Genomic DNA, 21,626 nt, shown 5'->3' on the forward strand with positions numbered 1-21,626 from the left:
GGCAAATGCAAATTCACAAATAGGGGAAACCAGCAAAAATAAATAAAAACAAAACAAAGGGACAAACAAGGAAAGACTAATAGGGTCACCATGAAATTCACTGATGGTGCATTAACAAATCATTAGTATATAATTAAAAAAACGTCTTTATTAGTATGTGACCCACGTCCATAATTTCAAACATAAACCAATCTGCAGCTTTAACACTTTACATATTAAATACTTTATTGTCTATGCACAGTCAAAATTAGTGCTATAGTACAACGAGATTTTGTAAGCAGCATTACTAAAATGTAATTGCTGGAATACACTAATCATGTTCCATCATGCAGAATCAGAGCACTGGTGGAAATGCATGAAAGCAGAACAAAGACAGTGATTGGTTTACTTCGTAAGATGTCACATGGTAACAGTCATTTCTCACAAGCCCAGATACATGCATGCTTTCTCAGTCAAATCTTGTTAATGTGAGTAAGAGATTGTCATTGTGAAGCACAGGACACGGTGACACAATGAAATGTGTCCTCTGCTTTTAACCATCACCCTTGGTGAGCAGTGGGCAGCCATGACAGGCGCCCAGGGAGCAGTGTGTGGGGACGGCGCTTTGCTCAGTGGCACCTCAGATGCACCATGGTGGCTCAGGAGTCGAACTGGCAACATTCAGGTTATGAGTCCATTTCCTTATCCACTAGGCTACTACTGCCCGACCACTAATGTCCTTCTTTCCAATCGCTCAGTTTAGGAGGCCGGTCATCTCCTGTCTTGGAGGTCTACAGACAATTCCTTTGACTTCATGCTTGGTTTGTGTCTTGCAATGAGGGTGACTAACAAAATGTCCAGAAATTGGTTAAAACCCATGGAGGTGGGTCTCCAAATTCACTGCACATCCCAGCCGGTGATTGAATGTCAGTGTTTGACTGTAAACTACTATTCTGCCCAATCTGTTGATACACTGCATATTGCATCTATATTTTTTTCAGAATATTCTGCCCTGGAATTTATTTTTGCAAAGCAGTGGTTTGGGGTTTTCTAGTGATAGCACTGTTCTTCATTATATTTCTCATGGTAGACCCATAAACTCAATCTTGGATACAATTCCAGAGTCCGTGACACTTTCAGGTCCTTCAGTATTTCCCCACTCTGATCCCAAGAGATTATCCCAATAAACTAAATTGATTTGATATTATTTTATGGATGGATGTTCAAATGAAGATGTGGGACAAAATTTTTAAATGTGCTTTGGAGAGCTTCTGGAATATTTCACTTTACAGCATGCATTAAAGTATTGTTGTATTTATTATTAGTAGTAATGGTTTATTTAGAAGCAGCAATATAGAATAAATATAAAGACTGTGTGTGAGCATATGCCAGGTATGTGATGCATGTTCAATAGAAGATTGGGAAGACATTTAGACCAGGCCACCAAGGGTTCACAAGCATTTCCGTACACTTGTGCTTCTTCCTTAACAATCTTCCTCTGGTTAAGCCAACTTGATTCATTGGAGTGCAAAGTCTGTGTCTTTTGTTATCTCTATACTGTCCCACCTTTTTCTCTAATAGAACATTTGCCCCACTGACTTCAAAGTAATTTATCTCAATTCACGAATCCCACTCTGAAAAATGCTGTTTGCGGTCTAAACACCTTGGTTTCAAGTTCAGAAGCACACAACTTATGGAGGCCACCACATCTTAGTTGTAGTGACATTCTGAGGGAGGCTGAGGATTGTTATGGGAAATAATTGGTTGGAAGAGCTGATTCCAGATCAGTCATTGGGGTGACGGATTAAACACAGTCCAGATATCTAAGGATTGAAGGAAGCTGAAGGAATCCTGGCCTTACTGAAGGAAGCTGAAGGAATCCTGGCTTTGCCCCAAACATGGACCCGTTTAAATGCAGGCAGTGCAGCAGTAGCCCGGAGGCCGAGCCCGCATCAAAGCCAACTGCAGTAAGACCACCAGATTGTTTCCTTTCGACATTTAATTTCCTACTGGGTCATACCCTTTCCCTCAATTACAGAGAAGGAAGAACTTTAACTTCCTGACCCTGTATACACGTCTCTGTGATGGTTCATCATCATGTGTGGCTTTCATAAAAAAAAAAAATAATACACAGAGGGTGCGGTAAAGTGGTCTATAACTGTTCTACTGTTCCTGTGTATAATGAGTCCTAATCAAGCCCATTACATTTTCTAAATGAAATTCCTTCAAAGTATGGTGCAGTGGTGGCCTAGTGGTTATGGAAGCGGCCCCATAATCAGAAGGTTGCCGGTTTGAATCCCGGTCTGCCAAGGTGCCACTGAGGTGCCACTGAACACTGTCCCCTCACACTGCTCCCCCCGGGCGCCTGTCATGGCTGCCCACTGCTCACCAAGGGTGATGGTTAAAAGCAGAGGACACGTTTCGTTGTGTCACCGTGTTCTGTGCTGCAGCTTTTCACAATGACAATCTTCACTTTCACTTTTCACTTAATGGAGAGCAAGCTGTAATAAATGCAGCCACTTCTCTGAACTCCTAAAGGTACATGCTTCAAAGCACGGGGAAAACACACAGCTCGCATAAGAAATATAGTCATGACGAAAACAGAATGACAACTATTCTTATTTAATATCAAGTCAGCAGCTTCCACTTTGAGGCCTTTATTCTGAATCGATGCACACAGAATGCCCGACTGCATCTGTGCTTGTAGCTAGTTGTCGGTAGCAGGTGGTGCTGTTCTCTCCCCTGCCGCCAGGGGCGCACGGACCGTTCTGCGCCCCGGGGTGCGCGCCTCGTCTCTTGCGCGCGTCCGCGCACCTTGCGCGCACCCTGGCGCCGGCAGATCGGGGACGTTTACGCTTCGTCTTCGCTTCAAAAGCGTGCGGCGCAAATCCAACAGTAACGAGAGCGCGCTTATAAATAAAGTTATATTGGAGAGTTTTGGACAATGTGTCTATATTTTGAGCGTCTGTGAACTCTCAGTTGCCTCTTTTCTTCCTGGACCTCCCTCTCTCCCTGTTGACAGATGCCTCTTTCAACCAAGACCTATGGCGCAACTCCATCTGGTGGCATCACACCTATTCTATTTGTTTATTAACAAAATTAGTGCTAAAAGTACCCGTTTATATGGTTTAGAGCCACTGCAAACCATCTGCAAATTCACATATTTGTTATTTAATCAATCAGTAGAGATAGGGACAGTCCCTATAGCTAGACCGGCTAGAAGGGAGTTACAGGAATCCAATCATGATTCAAGTTCAGTTCTTAGTTTTTGGCTCTTTGGACTTTTGACCAAGAGAGGGCAGAACTGCACTGAACTGAGCTTTCCTCTCCTGCACACATTGCAGACATTGTTTCATGTGTATGAGTATCACGAGGCGCTTTGGTCATGAGGCACGCCGAGACACAACAAAACAATGATCATGTTGACCACTGCCCAAGACTGTAGTATGTGAAACCTCTGATCCCCTCATCTGCAGGATTATCCTCGATTGTAAAAATTTCTATACCAGCATTATAAAAGTCATATGTAGATCAATTACTCTAATACAATTAATCTCGTGCCTTGAAAATGTCAAGGACACTCATGTGAGGAGAAAATGTTGTGCATTACTTACAAAAACTGTTTATAAGACAATTCAAGAACGCAAGTTTAATCCAACCCAAATTTTATTTTATTACATGACATCAAATATACATTTCTACTTTTAATTATTGATTATCAACTTTTAAAAAAATCCAAGATGCATATGCAAGTTCATAAGAAACACCTGGTAACTAATCAGCAGAGTTGGTTGATATTTTTTTTATCTCATTGAGCTCATTTTACAGCAGGAGTCACCCACCCTTCTCACCAGCTCGCACACTGTTGCCTGTATTCAAATACGCTTCAATAGACAAATACATTCATTGTAAGAAAACACCATAAATCAGCTGTGCTCCAGTGCAGTGAAATGTCTGAACTGTAGTCAAAAATGTAAACTTGCAGGTACATTCAAGCAACACCTTTTATTTAATTCAAGTTTTAATTAACTCTTAACCACCATTCATCTAAAAAAAGAAAAAAAGAAAAGAAAGAAAAAAAAAAAAATATTTGGCAGCTAAGAATTTGAGTAACATGGTTGAGGATTATGTCCTTTATCACCCCCCCCCCTGCAAAAAAATTAAAGTTCCCTTTGAGCCCCCGAAATTGCTGCTGCTAAGCGGTAACAGTGCTATGCAGAGGCAGAAGAGAGAGGGAAAAAAAAAAAATGGACCCAGATTTCTCACAAAGGTAAGCAAGTCTCTGTAGAATTTGCACTTTCCCCTCCTGTTGTCACAACATGTAACTCCTCTCAGCACCTTCATAACACCTAAATCACACTGCCAGTCCAATCACAGACACTGCCTAACCCCCAGGTCACCTAGTGAAGTGATCAACAGAAGAAGCCTCCATATCCTCAGCATAGTTCTCATGAGGGTTACACAGAGCCTACGGGGGTGGTTTACGGTCCTCAGGACCTGCCACAAAAGGAATGGTGACTCTCAAAGGACGTGACAAACGATCTACCAAGACGTGAAGAACGGTCTCTTGCAGTGAATGGTTTGGGTGAAGGCGTTGCTCAGCTGCACCACCCGACCCTGGCCTCCTCCACCGCGGCTACGCTCCACCACCACACGGGGCATCCGCACCAGCTGGATGGGGCTCTTTCCGTCCTTCAGGGCCTGAGTCAGGTTGAGTATCTACCGCAGAGGAGGGGAAAAGTTCTTATAATTAACAGAGCAGCGATGCTTCGAGCCCACCGTGGTGATTTCTGGTGAAAAACCAATAATAAATAAAACAAAAGGACTTTTGGAGAAGCCTTACCTGTCCCCTCATGACCGACATCTGTTTCTCAAACATGGTTTTGTCAAACCCCTTATCAGTCTGGGGGTTAAAAAGAAAATAAAAAGATGCACTTATTAGAAACCGAGCTTTAGTGATTGTGCAAAACACTCGAGTGAATTTTTTTTGGGAGCACTGCCTCTACCTTAAACATCTCGTACAGGTCCTCACAGAGGTCCTGAACAAAATTCATGTCTGAGAGTCGGGAGAGAACCAGATCTCTGGTCTCCTGTGCGAAGGGCACTTTGGCCTGAGGCAGCCACGCCCAGTGGAAGGGGTCTGAAAACACAGGTTGCAAGGCAACAGTTAGATTTGGGCTGTGAAACTGTGGCCAGTCTCATTTTGCATGTACACTACCAGTGAAAAGCCTGGATGCACCTACTCAATTATGAGTCTAAAATAACACATCTGAGGTTACGTAACAAACAAAAACGTTGAACATTTGAGGGTCTCTCCGAAGCAGGGAGCTCTTGCTATAATAGCAGCATTTCACACTCTTGGCTTCTCTGGACCACCTTAAGTTAGACAACATGGAAGGTTTCAAACGGTCCTGAAGGTTTATGCTGAACACTTTCTTATCATTCATTCATGTTGATGAGGATCTCATGAAGCGGCTTTTAAAGATGACCATAGTGAACAAAGCAGCCATGAAGGTAAAAAGAGGCAAAAAGATTCAAACATGTATTGCTTTTTCTTAATATTGAGTGTGACTCCAAATCCAGACCTCCGTGGGTTGATAAATTTGATTTCCATTGATAATTTTTGTGTGATTTTGTTGCCAGCACATTCAACTAAGTGAAGAACAAAGTATTTAATGAAAATATTTCATCCATTCAGATCTAGGAAGTCTTATTTTTGTGTTCCCTTTATTTTTTTGAGCAGTATATATTTTTTTCCTGTTTCAGCCTGATAAATCAGCTTGTTTTTTACACATATTAACCACATATTACACATATTTTTTTACCACGTGTTAACCACAACAGTTGAATGCAATGCAAACTAAACACTGTTAAGTAAGTTCAGTATACAGTTGGAGCAACATGTACTGTACTTTTGCAGAAATAATTGGAATTTCTGTTTTCATGTACTTACATGCTCGCCATTCATCTGGGTGTTTGAATGGGAAGGCCAGGCCATTGTCTATAGCTGCTATCTTGATAGCAGAGTCCTTTGTGGAGGCGCTCTCAGAATCCTAGATAATGGAAGAAAGGAAGGAGAGAAGAAAGAAAAAAAAACAAAAAAAAACAACTTTCTTTTACTGAAGGTCAGCAACATGCACTCAAATCAAATATGCAGACTAGAGAGGGTAAGAACTCAATCTAACAGAGTTCTGCAGCTGTTGACCAGTTTAATACCAGTTTAACTGTACCTCAGCTATTACATGGCAAACTGCAAGCTGAGCTCTGATTTGTTGAATGCAGCTCACCTTTTCTGTGGCATCACTGTCTTCTGGGTTCTCGTACTCAATTAACCAGTTATCGTTTCCTCTGTCTAGAGAAGAATAAAAAAATTAAGGAAATTAAGGAAATATCGTACTTTACACCCCACAGTATTACTGTAAGGTTGTCTGCACAAAACAGCATGAGAAGAATACAGTGGGATATGTTCACGAGTGTGACATAGTCGTAGGCACAAGGCCATTTATGTCTTATTTATGTCATCACAGCCTCTTACATTCAGCACATTTCAGGAAATTAGCTAAGCATTAAATTATTTTGGAATGAATTTATTTGCCTATGTGTGGCGCTGTGACTTCAGAAAGAGTAGCGTAGTTTACCCGTATTGCGTATGACGTAATCCAGGACAACCAGCCTTTCAAACTGGGACTGTAGCTGCTTTCTCATGTTCTCCGGGAGCGGGTCAGCCTCAAACTTCCTCAGCCAGAAGTCGGCCTCCCGATAGCCTTCCACAAACAGCTGGAAGGAGCCCACCTATGTGGTGCATAATGCACATAAAAGTTTATAATACCCATAAATGTGTATAATGGGGTACAGAGTCTACACAGGAATTAGACCTGTCAGTAGGCAAATGTATCGTATAAATGCTTACAGTGATGATATGCTTAGATTTAAAAGTAAAAATGATCAACTATATACTTGTGTTTAGGGTGTATGAATTTTCATGTCTCATTAGATGGTACCTTTGGAGGAAGGCCAACACGGTGAAACCTCCGACCAACCTTGGGAACCTTTTCGAGTGCATATTTCTTTCCTCTCGATTTCGCCCGATCAATGGCACTATAATGAAACGTCTCACTGGCTAGATACACAACCTAATTTGACAAATAGCAGAAACACACGACACTAAGCAGTTGAGGAGGCAACAGGAGGAGAATCTGGTTGGGACTCCTCATTAACCCCCAAACCACACACAGCCATGGTTCAGACTACAGAATTGTGTTCCGAAGGACTGCACCTACCTTTGTTTTGGGAACCACTCCTAGACCTAACTTTTGGTCGACGAGCGAGGCAGCAGCCTCGGAGAGGTAGCCCTGATTGGGAATGAGGCAGCCACGGCCGAAGCAGCAGGGGCAGCACACCTTGTGGAAGTATTTGGTCCATTTTGGGTTCAGGTGTCCATATGGCTCCTCTGACTTTGGTTTAAAAACGCCAATAATTTTCTAAAGGGGGAAAAACAAAAAAAAAAAAACAACACTTATATAAAATTTGCAAAGGTACTTCAAGATAGTCTAACATCAGAATGGTGAATGACTTCACAGCCCGTGTCTAATTTAAACACTAAGAACAGAGGGGTTCCCCAAGAACCAGCATTATATCCCCCAGTAGCACACTGGATAAAATGTAACAGTTCATGTACAAGCCAGCATGAGCCACCAATCACGTGTCAGTATGGACCAGTCCCATGTCCTGATATACTGTAACATGCAGATGTTCTATATTGTTAAACACTGTGCTAATATGAAACTGAAAAGTAAATGTTTATTCTGAATGTAGTGATACATTTTTTCTCTCTTTTGAGGAAGAGAGGAAGGAGGAGGGCACGACAACTCAAAGCATGAGGAAATAGTTTCGTGAAGTACACCAGCATAAACACATAAGGAGAATATAGATGACGTGGACAATCCAGTGTGGTCTGAATTTGGGCCCTTTAATCATAACATAATGTCTCATCAAACCAAAACAAAAAAACAGAACCAATATTAAATGAATAAAATAGGTTAGTGTTGGGTAAGTGCAAGACCGAGCTAAGTAAATATTAGCTGGTCAAGTGCAAACAGCGCACCGCTAAACAGATCAGATTGGGAACTACGATTGGCTCCTGATCAAAATGCACGGCGCTCTCCAAACGTCTATTACAGCCATTTGGAGACGGTCCAGGGCCAGTAGCATCGGGAATAACACTCACTCTCATTCTGGTGTGATGGAGGAAATGAAGTGTAGTGTTGGTGCTTTTCACCACTCTGCTCTCTAAACAGCAGATACATCTGCCTGGCCTCTTTCACACATACAACACATACATCACACATACTCTCAAGATTCTACAATTGCTCTACATCAGTTTTCTAAGCTCACATCAGACGAAATCTTTCAGATAATATCTACAGGCAATCCAACTACACCTGTCCACTAGATCCAATCCCATCTGCAATGCTCCAAACCATCTCCCCTGACCTCATCCCTTTCATTTCTTATATCATAAACAGCTCAATGTCATCTGGCCATGTACCATCCGCCTTTAAAACAGCCAGGGTTATTCCAATCCTAAAGAAACCCACTGCTGATCCTACAGACATCAACAATTACAGACCAGTTTCCCTCCTCTCATTTCTTTATAAAATCCTTGAGCGCTGTGTCTACAATCAGCTATCACTTCATCTATCACAGAACAACCTCCTGGATCCTAACCAATCTGGCTTCAGAACAGCCCATTCTACTGAGACCGCCCTTCTGGCTGTTACCGAGCAGCTACATGCGGCCAGATCTGAAAAACTATCATCGGTTCTTATTCTCCGTGACATGTCTGCAGCATTTGACACCGTTAACCACAAGATTCTCTTGTCAATCCGGAAGAGGCTTGGAATTTAGGCTCAGCATGGCTCTTCTCCGTCTTGGCCTCTCGGTGGAGAAATGAACTTCCCCTCGAGGTCAGAACAGCTCAGTCACTGAGCACCTTCAAACGGCAGCTCAAGACCTTCCTCTTTAGAGAATATTTAGATTAACTTGTATGAACGTATGTATAGAAACTACAACAGAGTGAATAAAAAGATTGTATTGATAGTTGGGGTCCTAGTGAACCAGAAACAATCACTTCATCGATGGTAACATGGAAGCAAGTCACTCTGCCAAATGCCTTTAAATGTAAATGTACATACAAAAGTCCACAAAACATGCAAAAATAATGCTGACAGCGAACCTTTCAGTATTTTCACCAGATCAGGCCGCTCGATCACTCACCCCTTTGGGATCCTTGACAAAGTAACTCCCGCTGGATCCCTGGGAGATCCTTTCAGGGAAGACGCCACTCTCAATGGCCTCCTCGGCCCGTCGGATAATCTCAGCAAAAGTGGGATCCTCAGGGAAATGGTTGAAGTCGCCGCTGCTGTTTCCTGCCACAGGAGAAACTTTTTAAAGATGTGGTACTAACAAAGGCGTGAAGGCATTTCATTGGAATTATTATGCGTAACTGGAATAATTTGAATTATATTGCAATCCAAAAAAATATATTATTATTGCTGTTAAGACATTATTTTATAAAGTAGATAAATGCCTGGGTCTCAGCACAACAGTCACACATACATACACACACACACACACACACACACACATAGTGATCACACAAGTGCAAAATATGCAAAAGACTTGCAAAACCATGGTGACGTCTAGGCCCCAATCCAATTCAATCGCCCGCCCGCCGCTGTGTCTCAGTTTTTCTGCTGACTGATCACCGTATGTCTCCAATTAGGAGACGAAATGATAACAATACAAAACATTGGCGGATGAACGAAACGTGGGCATGAGAGAGAGAGAGAGAGAGAGAGAGAGAGAGCGGGCGAGCGGGACGTAAACAAGACAGGAGCTTCGAAAGTGCTGGAGCATAAATAAGTTAAGAAATAACCAACAGCCGGCGTAATTAGTCTCAGCCAGGGAGACGTGTGCAAATGAGACATCACTTTCTCTCTCTCTCTCTCTCTCTCTCACACACACACTCCTCAGCTGGCCAGTCTAGCCTGGCTCTCCTGCAAGCTGCACTCGCTCCATTAAGTAATCAGGGCTGTTCGGATGAGAATTAAATATTCAACAGCAGGCTTCCGGCCAAAGCCACTCCACCGGACGGGGGAAAGCAAACGTGTCGACGCGCAGCAGGTGTGTGGCGATAACCCCTCGATAGGCTACGCCGGTAACAGTGACCTTTGAACCACTGCTATTCAACAGCATCCCTGAGATAATCTAGAGGACTTTTGGACCGACGAAACAGAGCCTTGGTGCGGTCACCGGTCCCGTTGAACCTTGCGCTGACCTTTAGCCGGAGGTCAGGTCCTTGTTCACACGTGTTATGTAAATACTGCTGCGTTGCTGGATCCGCTGTATAGAAAAAGTCGTCCTTTGGAGAACAATACATCCACTCCTCATGCGTTACTAATAATGGATTCTGATTTTCACGCAATCGTGGCCCAGATGTTCCTTTAAAGCCCCGCGGGGGCAGCCATCCTTCTGCAGGGCAACGCGACGACATGCGATCCACGTTTCCATGGAAACGACTGCGTCGTCGCGGGTTCTCTTTTTATAAACTCTCCGAACATCATAGTTTTAAAAATCCCGGCATTACGTAGTCCGTATTCCAAATGTACGTGCCGCAATTAGCCGCGTTAACGAGCTAGTTCTCCCAAATGCAAACGAGAAGCGATGACATCACCTGTTTGACCGACACGATTTCACGATTCCGCCCCAAAAGCAGCTTCACGTGTCCGGCCAACCATTACACAAAACGCGACAAAAACGAACACCGACAGAAGTATTTCATCCGTGGAACCGAGCATTTTCACCTGGCGACGCTAAATTTTCTTTGTCCGACGACGAGCTGTGCCGGTGGCGCCTCGGCCGCCGGTCTTTACCCCCGCGCGGTGACAGATTTCCGGCAGCGCCGGGCAACAGGAGCGCATCCTCCCCCGAGCCCTCCGCCTCCAGCTCGGTCAGGACGCTTTCGCACGAGTCCGAGATCCGCACCGCGCCGCCCGGGTTCAGGGACAGCGTGAGCGTGGTGGCGGCCCGGTTCCGGTCGAGCAGGACGGGCGGGGAAAAGTTGGTCCCGGCGCTGCCCAGGTCCGCTTCGCTCTCGCCGGGATCACATTCTGCCATCATCGCGGCGGGACTGTCGGGAGGCTCCTCCGGTTCTGGCGCTCCGCGGCCCTGTTCAGCGCCCTCATCTTCCGCCGCGGGGAGGATTTTGAACCGCTCAACAGCGAGTGCGCGGCTTCACCGCGTCCATGTCCACATCATCTGTCACTTCAGCCCAGCTTCTTCCTCCTCGTACCGCGCATGCGCGCCTCGCCGCCATGGAGGACGCGGATTTAAAGGCACCGTCACCTCCACCTGCGCGGCCCCGCCCACGTCATCCAAACACGCGCATGCGCAAACGATTCTTGCTATTTATTTATTTCAAATCAACAAAGATAAATCATATGAAAGTACAAAACATTTTGAAAGGCGTGCCTTTGTATAAAAAGTAACGATATTTAGAATGCTTTAAAAATTAACCAAGAGAAGTACTTTATTCCAACATTTTGTATAAATGCAAACTATACAAACCAAAATGCATTATTACTTCTCTATTCTGTAATTCATTCTTTCTGCACATGATACATTGAAATAAAAAAAGGATCAATTTTATAATAATAAAAAAAAATTGTTTCTTCACTGGTTAAAGATTTTTAAAAAGTATTCTTGAGTTTGAGTTTAAGAACAACAGAAAGAAATAGAGAGTGCAACTGACCTGAAACAGCATGTAACAGAAATAAGGTCTCTATCATGAATCTATCAACAATTTGTGAAAAGAAGCATGTGTGATGCTTTAGAGTCCCAGTCCCAACACATACAGATCCAGTACAGTAAATTGAGACATTTTGAAGCAGGTTTTGGCATCATGGAATCACTCATAACAGTGTACATGAAGACAGCTTGTCATACTGTGGAGCCCTGACTGTGATCCACAGTACAGTGTTCTGAATGGGCATTTCACTTCCCTTGAACCAGGGTCTGCTCACCCTGACGGTATCTCCCAAATCACATAGCAATTCATATCTTCCAAAATATCTTGTTCTTGTACAGCACAAAGGAGATAAAGACCCACACACATGTGGCCACTAGATTCTGGGTCAGATGCTCCGCATGAGATTGGCTGTTGGACATCCGCCAGCGGAATGGGAAATATTCCTCAAACACCTCATGTCCCACATAGACCAAGATGGAGTTCATACCTGAAAAGGAATAATATTTTAAATGGAAGAAAAAGGGAAAATGAATCAAAATAAATAAATACATTAGCAAAATGATGCATTAAGATTACTATCCGCTTATTAAAATGTGTCACCTGGGTAAAAAAAAGGAGCTCCTGACCACCATTTATTCACATCCACTAAGTAGTACAACACCACCAACAAAATAAAGGCAAAGCTGCTAAGTGTAGTGACATAGGACAGGGACCTGCAAACATAACCACAAGGATGTAAATAAATAAGTGTGTAAAGCTACAAGAAATATATTTCAAGGCTAAAGGGAAATTATTTATCACCATAAGTTCTTGTTGATGGGAATAAAGCCATGGTCTTTTGAGCACTTTGTCAAAACTGCAGATATCATGCCCTGTGAACAGAAACAGGCTTTGAGTGGTATGTAGCACTAAAATATCATATGTGTGTTAGAATGTTGTAATTGAATGCCATCTTACCAAAACAACCCCCCATATGAGAAACCTTGCCATTATTTTTGAGTGGAGGTCTTTGTAGTGAAGAAGAATTTTCCCTGCCTGAAAGCATAACGCATCAAACACAAGCACATATATTGAGATCAAGTGTACAGTAGAGGCCAAAAGTTTGGACACACCTTCTCATTCAATGTGTTTTCTTTATTTTCATGACCATTTACATTGGTAGATTCTCACTGAAGGCATCAAAACTATGAATGAACACATGTGGAGTTATGTACTTAACAAAAAGTGGAGACCTGACCTCCACAGTCACCGGACCTGAACCCAGTCGAGATGGTTTGGGGTGAGCTGGACTGCAGAGTGAAGGCAAAGGGGCCAACAAGTGCTAAACACCTCTGGGAACTCCTTCAAGACTGTTTCTTGACCTCATGAAGCGCATCGAGAGAATGCCAAGAGTGTTCAAAGCAGTTATCAGAGCAAAGGGCGGCTATTTTAAAAGGGCGGCTATTTTGAAGAAACTAGAATATAAAACATGTTTTCAGTTATTTCACCTTTTTTTGTTAAGTACATAACTCCACATGTGTTCATTCATAGTTTTGATGCCTTCAGTGAGAATCTACCAACGTAAATGGTCATGAAAATAATGAAAACACATTGAATGAGAAGGTGTGTCCAAACTTTTGGCCTCTACTGTACATACAGTAAAAGCAAAATATTAACATGAACTAATAAATAAAAGTAAAACTAGACTTGTCTAAAAGTTTTCATAACAAAGAAATAATTTACACAATAGCTACATTATAGGCTGGTACAGGCTTATAAAAATAATGGAAAAAGCCTTAAAAAAAAAATCAACACGCCTGTTTATTCTCACACCATTCATACTAAAACCAGGTCATATAGTAAAAAGATGTCTGCAGTTTAAAAACAACAGGATTAACCCAGGAGAACTAAATAAAGGAGGAGAGAAACCAGAGATTTTCTGACCTGAAGGCCCAGAAACGCCATCAAAATGGAATTAATGCTGCCCAAAACCCCCTCTGGATCATATGGGATTGTAGACTGATAAACCACCTGCGGAGGAGAATACAAATGCACACACACCTCAGTGTTATGAACAGCAGCTCTCTGCTGGGAAATGTCACTGCCGATTAACAAACATGAGCTGTGAATTGAAAAGTTGACCACGGGAATTCTGGTCATGTCAGAGGGGTTAAGTGTTGTCGGTTTGCTTACCCGTGATGATGGTGTTTGATAGATATGGTTCTCTCCCAACAGCCAACGGTCAATGAAACCGGCTGCTCCCCCAGTGCAGTTCGGGTACTTGCCAAAGTCACCAATCCCCCCAGGGCCCAAATAACCACTATACAGACAGACAATGATGAACATTCAGATAAACAGATAACAGGGCACAATATAGCTGCAGGTTTTTTAAGGTAATTGTTGCTGCCTAAAATGCATAAATTCACAAGGATGAATTTGCATGAATTATCACAGACACAAAAATGCATCACAACTGCACAGTGATTAGTAATGATTTAGCTATTTCATTATGTCAGACTTTTATCATATTCCCTGTTACTGACATATTGAGCACAGCCCATAAAGTTCATATGAACGTCTTGAAGAAAAAAGCACTAGCTTCAGAGCGACCCAGAAAGATAAAAGTCATTTCCTCTCAGAAAGTGAGGAGACAACATTGCATGTTAGAATCACAATTTGCATCACTCCTTAAGATTCAAATATATTCATTTGTTTGCAGAGGGGGACAATTAGTCGGGAAGTCTTGTGGCTAATGCATGCAAGGCTCAAAGCACAACACAAATAGGAGCAGTGGTAGAGACAGGAAAACATAACTGGATATTTTCATATGTGTCCTACTTATAAAGCAAACTTTTGTTAAGGCAGCTCATTATATATGTGCAAGCTTTGGCTGGATCAAACTATTAATGTCATGTTTTTCATGCTCTAACTACAGAATGAAGACATTCCTGTCACATTTCCTTTGTTGTACAAATTGGCACAGTCTGTAGCTGAGCACTGTGTTTCCCGGAGCTGCCAATAGAGTTCAACTGAAATCAATAGTATGTCTGTCTGTTCATGTTCAACATTAACTTACCTTGGACAATCAGGGACGGGGAGCAGGAATGTCAGACATAGCCAGACGATTTCTAAAGTGATAACGCACAGCCAGGCCGGCCAGTATAAGAGGAAATCACTGGCTTTATACCACCAAACATCCTGGGAGCAAAATAAGGAACGTTAAAATTTGTCATTTAAGTGGTGAACATTATAGATAATGACATTTGATGGTGTGTGTGTGTGTGTGTGTGTGTGTGTGTGTAAGATGAGCTCACTGTTTGTATGTTATCCAGTTTATCCCGGGCTACAAGGACATCCAAAGAAGCAACAACCAGGTAGGTGAATGCCAGTCTCTGCAGCACCCCAGGGATACGCAAGGAGACCCATGACACTACATGGGAACACATGTCATCGATTTATAGGTGATAGATTATAAATAGGTAGAGAGATACAGTGGGGCAAAAAAGTATTTGGCAGCCACCAATTGTGCAAGATGTCTCGGTTAAAAAGATCAGAGGTCTGAAATTTTAATCATAGATAAAAAAAACAAACAGGAAATTACATTGTACAGACCTTACAGACCTTTTACTTCTTCTTTAAGAAGTTCTTCTTTTCTTCACTCATTATCTGTATTATTGGCGCCTGTTTGAACTTGTTATCTGTCACCTGACCACACCTTCAAACAGTCAGACTCCAACCTCCACCATAGCCAAGGCCAGAGAGCTGTCTAAGGACACCAGGGACAAGATTGTATACATGCACTAGGATGAGCCAATCTACATTAAGTGAAGTGATTGACATCTGCTTTTAACCCATCACCCTTAGTAAGCAGTAGGCAGCCATGAAAGGTACTTGGGGAGCACTCAGTGGCACCTTGGCAGCTCGGGTTTCAAACTGGCACACTTCTGATTACGGGACCGTTTATTTACTTGCAGGGTCAAACGCTGCCCCTGGCAAGCTGTTTGGTGAGAGATCAACTATTGGAGAAATTATTCTCCAATAGTTGATCCAATCTCCCTCGACCTGGGGCTCCATGCAAGATTAGTTACTATTAGTAACACACTATGTTGTCATGAACTAAAATCCTTCATCGTTCAAAAGGAGCCCCTGCTTAAACCAGCACATGTCCAGGCCCGTCTGAAGTTTGCCAGAGACCATCTGGATAATACAGAGGAGGATTGGGAGAGTGCCTAGTGGTCAGATAAGACCAAAGTAGAACTCATGTCTGGAGAGGGAAGAATGCTAATTTGCATCTTAAGTACACCATACCCACTGCAAAGCGGGGGAAGCTGGGTGCAATAGGTTTTGGGGCTGCTTTTCTGCAAAGGGGACAGGAAGACTGATCCATATTAAGGAAAGGATGAATGAAGCCATGTATCGGGAGATTTTGGGCAAAAACCTCCCTCCTTGTAAAAAGCATTACAAGGCTCTGGAGTAGCATAGCCTTCTGCTACTCAAAGTTGAAGTGTACCTCTGATGAAATTTACAAACCTCTCTCATCTTTTTAAGTGAGAGAATTTGCACAATCGGTGGCTGACAAATACTTTTTTGCTCCACTGTATGTAGCTCAAGTTCAAGAAAGCATGAAATCTTTCTAGTCACAGTTTAAGACATTTCAAGTACTCAAACACATTTTGAACTAAGGATCTCCAAAATCTCTGCATACAGGGTGAACTGGGGTAATGAGACCTGATGATGTGAATCTACTCACATGGTCCCTGGCAATAGTTGGGGTTGATGAGAATGACCCCAATGAGGAAAAGTTGCACACTCCTCCACACAACTTTCTTTAGTAAGTGAGACCTCCGGACACCCCTTCTCAATGCCCCGTTAATTGAGATAGCAATGGATGTGCCCATAATGAAGACAAACCTGTTGAGAAACTGATTTCCTCTATCAAAATATCAAAAATGTTCCAAAGCAATTTTTTTCATTGAATAGAACCACCCATATATTGTCAATTTTATATGATAGTATCCTTGGACATACAAGCTGTCCCTAGACTGTCCCATTGTCCTAAGCTTTCTTAGGATAAATATGCCATATCTGGACATGACAATTAATACAGCACCTTAAAAAGCAGGATGTAGTACACATCACATCTTACTCACCATGGAAACACCAAATCTGCTATAGTGAGCCCTATAATGGGGACAAAAGAGAATGATAAATAAGCAACAATTAAAAACGAAGTGAAATAAAAACCGTATTGGTCTTCAGTGAGAGAATCTCACCATTCCAGCTTTCATGCCTAAAGAACCAGTACCTTCCACCTCCATAGTTCACAAATACCATTATGATTAGGGCAATCCTGGAGAAAAACAAGGACATCTTCCACAGTTAATGACAAATTAATACAAAATAGCATTTCAAGAGTGACTTTCATGCATTTCAGTGCACAAGATTATTTTTATTTTCGTCAACTGTTTCCTATGAATCATCACATGACTTCACATGGCATCTGGCAGTCTGCCACACATTATATCCACTACAGTATTTCCTGTTTAATTTGGAGTCCTAGCAAGTAAAAGTAAAAGACGTGGACACACCCTCGGAAAGTGTCCAGTGACCTGAGCCTTCGCCCAGAGGTGGCAGGTACAGCAGTCTCCACAGATGGCTCCACTGCCCGATTGGGTGGTCCAAGTTCCTGCAAAGGCAAGTGTGTCATTGTAGTCAGAGTGAACAACTGCTCTGTGGGGGGGATAAAACTGACGATCAAATCACAGAATGAAAAGGCAGCACTGATCAATCAGAACCCAACAGTGCCAAGATAATAATCACAGAGACACTGCAGCACTTAGCTTTAAATGATGAGGTAATGATAGATCCTGCCAACCAGCTGCTCAACTGGCCTTTAACAGACATGATCATCAGTTTGAACCAATATTTATACCCGGCTTAGATCTTAAAACACTCACTGAATTGATCAGCCTTTCTGTCTCCATTGCGTTGCCCCAACGTACCAGTACACTTTTCACTGCCTCCAGGCTGGAAAAAGATAATGTCATTTCTTTCACAACAAAAAAAAAAAAAAGCATTTTTGAGAGTGGTTAAAAAATATGTAAATCTTACCCCATGACCGTGTATCCAATTGCAATCAAGACCGACAGGACAATGAAGCAAAGGAACGCGAAGAAAATAGCTGCAAATGGATAAAGCAAGATATGTAGTCAGTAATTTAGGCCACATTTCTAACACATGTAAAATTTTTGCATGCATATGTACAGAATAATCTACAACGTTTCGTGTGATTTTAAAGGATTTTGACACAAAATGTGGAGTCAAAGAACCACCCGACACAAAGTCATTGAAATCCTATAATGCACACATGGTCGTGGATTATCCTGCTTAAACGGTGGTCACTCGGATAAACAGTAATTCATAGCAGCACTATAGTATTTCATACTATGACGTTTTCTATGAACGTTTTGATCATGTGTTGAATTTAATAATGTTGCTAAATTGGTACATGGTGCAGTACATTCAAATCATGGTGTAAAGATCTTCTAGGGTCAGTTGGTGGCCTAGTCCTAGACTAAAAATTTTCAATCCATGAAATTTTTATGCGGAAAAAAAAAAAACTCACGTAGGTAACTGTTGACGGGTTCTGTGTCCGTAACTAAGGAGCAGTTAACCTGCGAGGAGTCGTTCAAGTTCTTTACCCACACGGAGTAGTTCCCCTGCTCTCCGAAATGATACTGAAACCTTCAGGACGAAACAAAGAAGGAGCTAAAACCTACGGTAGGAAAGTAAACTTTGGACAGCCAGCATGTCACTTGGTGACATCGTGCTAGAAACCCGCTGCTCACCTGCAGAGCTCCAGGTTTACGAGGGTGCTGTTCAGCTGAAGGGTGACGGGGAACTGCGTGCCCACGGTTAAGTCCACTTTGCCGGGCACCCCGGGCTCGGCACCGGCTGGCACTACACCCAACTGCTGGTACATGCACTGAAATTCACAAGGTCGGTAAGCTTGCAGAGGCCATCACAGCAACACACCAACACGGCGCACCATTTAATACCAGATCATTTACGAGAGCAGATCAGCTACCTGATAGCAGTGATCTGAGAGAAAGGAGACCATCATCTCGCTCTGCAGCTCATTGTGGACAGTCAGGGTGGCCTCGTCCATCTTGAGCGCCGGCGACTTGCGGTGGGGGCGAGAGGCTGAAACGCAGCAGACCCACACCCGATAAACTACACAACGCGTGGAAGACTGTCCAAGTCCACACAGGAGAAGGCCACTTCTTCGCCACACCCTGCCTCCGAGAGTGGTTGAGTCTCTACTGGGTCTGGACACCTCACTGTGCCCAGAGACGGAGTGAAAGTGATAGTCAGCTGCTCTGCTTGCTCCAGGCACCGTGTGGAGGAGGAGGAGGAAGAGGAGGCTCTCTCTCTCTCTCTCTCTCTCTCTCTCTCCCTCTCCCTCTCCCCCCCTCCATACGCCCAAGTCACATGCCTGCTTAACCCGGCCGGCCGGGACGGGTCATGAGGGGCTCCGGTGAATAAAACCGGCCTTTGTGCCGCTTGCAAAGGGAGGGAAATTCGAAAGGTGCGCGCATGGTGATGGACCAGCAGTCAAAGGGCTGCTACACGTCACGTCCATCAAGACGTAATCTGATCAAAAAGCGATTCGGCACAGCGAGTAGCAAGAACCCCAAATATGCCAAATGCATATTATTTACATTTACAAAAAACACGTGCATGCTTTATTTGCGTGATGATCGGAAGTGGTATACATGTACATGCTGCGTGGCGATGGGCGTGACGGGACCGCCGCATCTCACCAGGTCACCGGCTACTTACAGGGAAGTTTAGCAGAAAGCGGCGCCACGAGGACGGCTAACACCAACGCGAGCGCCGCCGAAAGGAACCGGGCCATTTCAGCCGCCGTCCGCCCTTCCCTCGGCCTCTCCGCCCTGCTTTCTCGGTGCCTTCTCCTCCGCGTTTCCCCCCTTCCCATAACAAAGCACTTCCGATTCCACGCCTGACGACTCGGCTGCTCTCAGTGCAGGAGCAAAGGTCCAAAGTGCGAATGCAGTGTTTGCCATAAAGGCAGAGTATCCACATACGCCGCATGTGACATTATGAAGGCCGAAGCGGGTTTTTGGGGGGTGAAATACATGTTTTTAATGACATTTACTAGCGGGGTTTTTCGTCAGGCTCTGTTTGGACCCCGCGGGCCTCCGTAGCGGACACGTGGAACGGGGCAAATGGCGAAGAACTGAGATTTGTTGCCCTGTAGAACGATCACTCACAACAGACGGAGATTCCTGTTTGGCTTCTACCTCGCTGTAAAGCACACATCTCATTTCAGTACATTTCGGCAGACATTTCTGTTCCATACTTCGTTTAGTAGTAACTCATTTTGTCGTTTGTTTTTGCAAATGTATTCGTATGTATATGCATTCAATAACTGTGAAATAACTCCACTTTGAGTTGTTATCTGAAGAAATAAATCAGAAGGAACGTGCGGGAGACACGAATTGGTCATTTTTTAAATTGTCCACCAGGGTGCACACGTGCTTTGCATTTAATGTTCACAAATACGTAATTTGCAGCTGATCTCAGACTAATAGAATTGTTAGATTCGGCCTCCAATATAATAAAGAAGAAGAAAAAAACTATGCGTGCACTTTGTTCTAATTTCACTAAAATCTGCTTCGTTATTGCTGATTGATTTTCCTGGCAGATCATCTGTATCCCCCAAAATCAAATTGACAGTATCATGATGAATTATCCTTCCACATATATGTTGCATAAAGTCATGGATATTCAGATTTATGTCTGTGTGAGACAACCACCGCGTAAGTGTAAGAAAATGAGGGATCTATTCTATAATGGTTCGTATGTTTATTCACTTTGCATTGTGGATTCACAAATCTTGGAATTGAGAGCAGATTTCATATTCACCTTACCTGGACTGCACATTTTAATTCTAGTTTCCTTTATGAATAACATCACAGTTACAAATGTCTTTATTACGATAAAGTCAAGGTGTTTGTCAGACAAATGTAATCACCAGCTCTATAACCTTTGAAATAACCAGCATATGTGCCCTTTAAAAAAATGATCTCTAAACAGGCTGACATTTTACACTGTCTTCTTCTCTGGAGATTAAAAAAATGTACAGATTTCGGTAACTTTAAACGAATCAAAGTTGGTGTTCCTGGGTGCATAGACCAGGAAGCTTCGTCAGATAGACTTCAGTGAATGGAAGAGCCAAGCTTATTAAATTGTGCAAATGTAATTTGTGTCGCGGCGGCAGACACCTTGTCTGAGGATGTACACTTAGCATTTAGTTCTTCCATAAACACTCCCAAGCTAGCAGTAGGCCTCACGTTGGCCCTCTGCTCCAAGCCGACAGTGATGCGAGAACAGGACAGTACACTCGTTCCTGATGGTTTATACATTTTTCATAAACAAAATAATAATGAAATATTAAACAAATGAAAATATTTATGAATCAATGGCTACTGTAAATGGCATTGTCTGTATTTTCTAACAGAGAGCAGCCATTTATGAAAGAAATTATAGTTCTTTTATGCAAATATAGAACTCACACATTCACTCAGGCACTTTACATAACCGCTTTGTCGTACTCAGGGTCACGGCTGCAGGAGCCCATCCTGATCAGCCCACTGCAGGGCGCACACATTCACTCACACATTCTCCCACGGACAATTCCTCCCTATGGTAGGAAACCGGAGAACCTGGAGAAAGTCCACACCAACATGGGGAGAGCATGGTCTGAACTCAAGGTCAGGGCTGGGACTTGAACTTATTTGTAAGTTTGAGGCCAGTTCACTAACTACCACACCAT

The 21,626-nt window shown here is 43.1% G+C and overlaps 2 protein-coding genes across 2 annotated transcripts; both read right to left on the minus strand.

Moving 5' to 3' along the window:
* Positions 1 to 3,627: 3,627 nt before the first annotated feature.
* LOC114788485 (phosphatidylinositol 4-kinase type 2-beta-like) lies at positions 3,628 to 11,341 on the minus strand. Its single transcript, XM_028977111.1, has 10 exons — positions 10,845 to 11,341; positions 9,256 to 9,407; positions 7,260 to 7,460; positions 6,981 to 7,112; positions 6,618 to 6,771; positions 6,267 to 6,331; positions 5,933 to 6,032; positions 4,986 to 5,119; positions 4,823 to 4,882; positions 3,628 to 4,698 (listed from the first exon to the last, which is right to left on the minus strand). The coding sequence occupies exons 1-10, from the start codon at positions 11,158 to 11,160 to the stop codon at positions 4,522 to 4,524; spliced, it is 1,491 nt and encodes a 496-aa protein (XP_028832944.1). The 5' UTR covers positions 11,161 to 11,341; the 3' UTR covers positions 3,628 to 4,521.
* A 206-nt stretch (positions 11,342 to 11,547) lies between these two features.
* Positions 11,548 to 19,919, minus strand: LOC114788414 (heparan-alpha-glucosaminide N-acetyltransferase-like). Its single transcript, XM_028976967.1, has 18 exons — positions 19,610 to 19,919; positions 18,855 to 18,970; positions 18,616 to 18,752; positions 18,393 to 18,511; positions 17,879 to 17,948; positions 17,725 to 17,794; positions 17,356 to 17,453; positions 17,041 to 17,117; positions 16,918 to 16,948; positions 16,518 to 16,678; positions 15,082 to 15,197; positions 14,844 to 14,965; positions 13,961 to 14,087; positions 13,712 to 13,798; positions 12,746 to 12,823; positions 12,590 to 12,660; positions 12,389 to 12,501; positions 11,548 to 12,275 (listed from the first exon to the last, which is right to left on the minus strand). The coding sequence occupies exons 1-18, from the start codon at positions 19,764 to 19,766 to the stop codon at positions 12,094 to 12,096; spliced, it is 1,932 nt and encodes a 643-aa protein (XP_028832800.1). The 5' UTR covers positions 19,767 to 19,919; the 3' UTR covers positions 11,548 to 12,093.
* Positions 19,920 to 21,626: the final 1,707 nt, after the last annotated feature.

This window comes from Denticeps clupeoides, chromosome 4, assembly GCF_900700375.1.
Source record: "Denticeps clupeoides chromosome 4, fDenClu1.1, whole genome shotgun sequence".
Classification (NCBI taxonomy): Eukaryota; Metazoa; Chordata; class Actinopteri; order Clupeiformes; family Denticipitidae; genus Denticeps; species Denticeps clupeoides.

Bases quoted from the DNA above. Each gene is read 5' to 3' on its own strand.
- LOC114788414 (XM_028976967.1), bottom strand. From the start codon at position 19,766: ATGGGAAGGGGGGAAACGCGGAGGAGAAGGCACCGAGAAAGCAGGGCG. The intron at 12,661-12,745 runs GTAAGATGGCAT...TTCTGTTCACAG, and splicing joins TCATATGGGGGGTTGTTTTG to GGCATGATATCTGCAGTTTT. The intron at 12,502-12,589 runs GTGATAAATAAT...TTATGTTTGCAG, and splicing joins CCCATCAACAAGAACTTATG to GTCCCTGTCCTATGTCACTA.
- LOC114788485 (XM_028977111.1), bottom strand. From the start codon at position 11,160: ATGATGGCAGAATGTGATCCCGGCGAGAGCGAAGCGGACCTGGGCAGC. The intron at 9,408-10,844 runs GTGAAAATGCTC...CTCCTGTGGCAG, and splicing joins AGAAAATTTAGCGTCGCCAG to GAAACAGCAGCGGCGACTTC. The intron at 6,772-6,980 runs GTACCATCTAAT...TGCACCACATAG, and splicing joins GTGTTGGCCTTCCTCCAAAG to GTGGGCTCCTTCCAGCTGTT.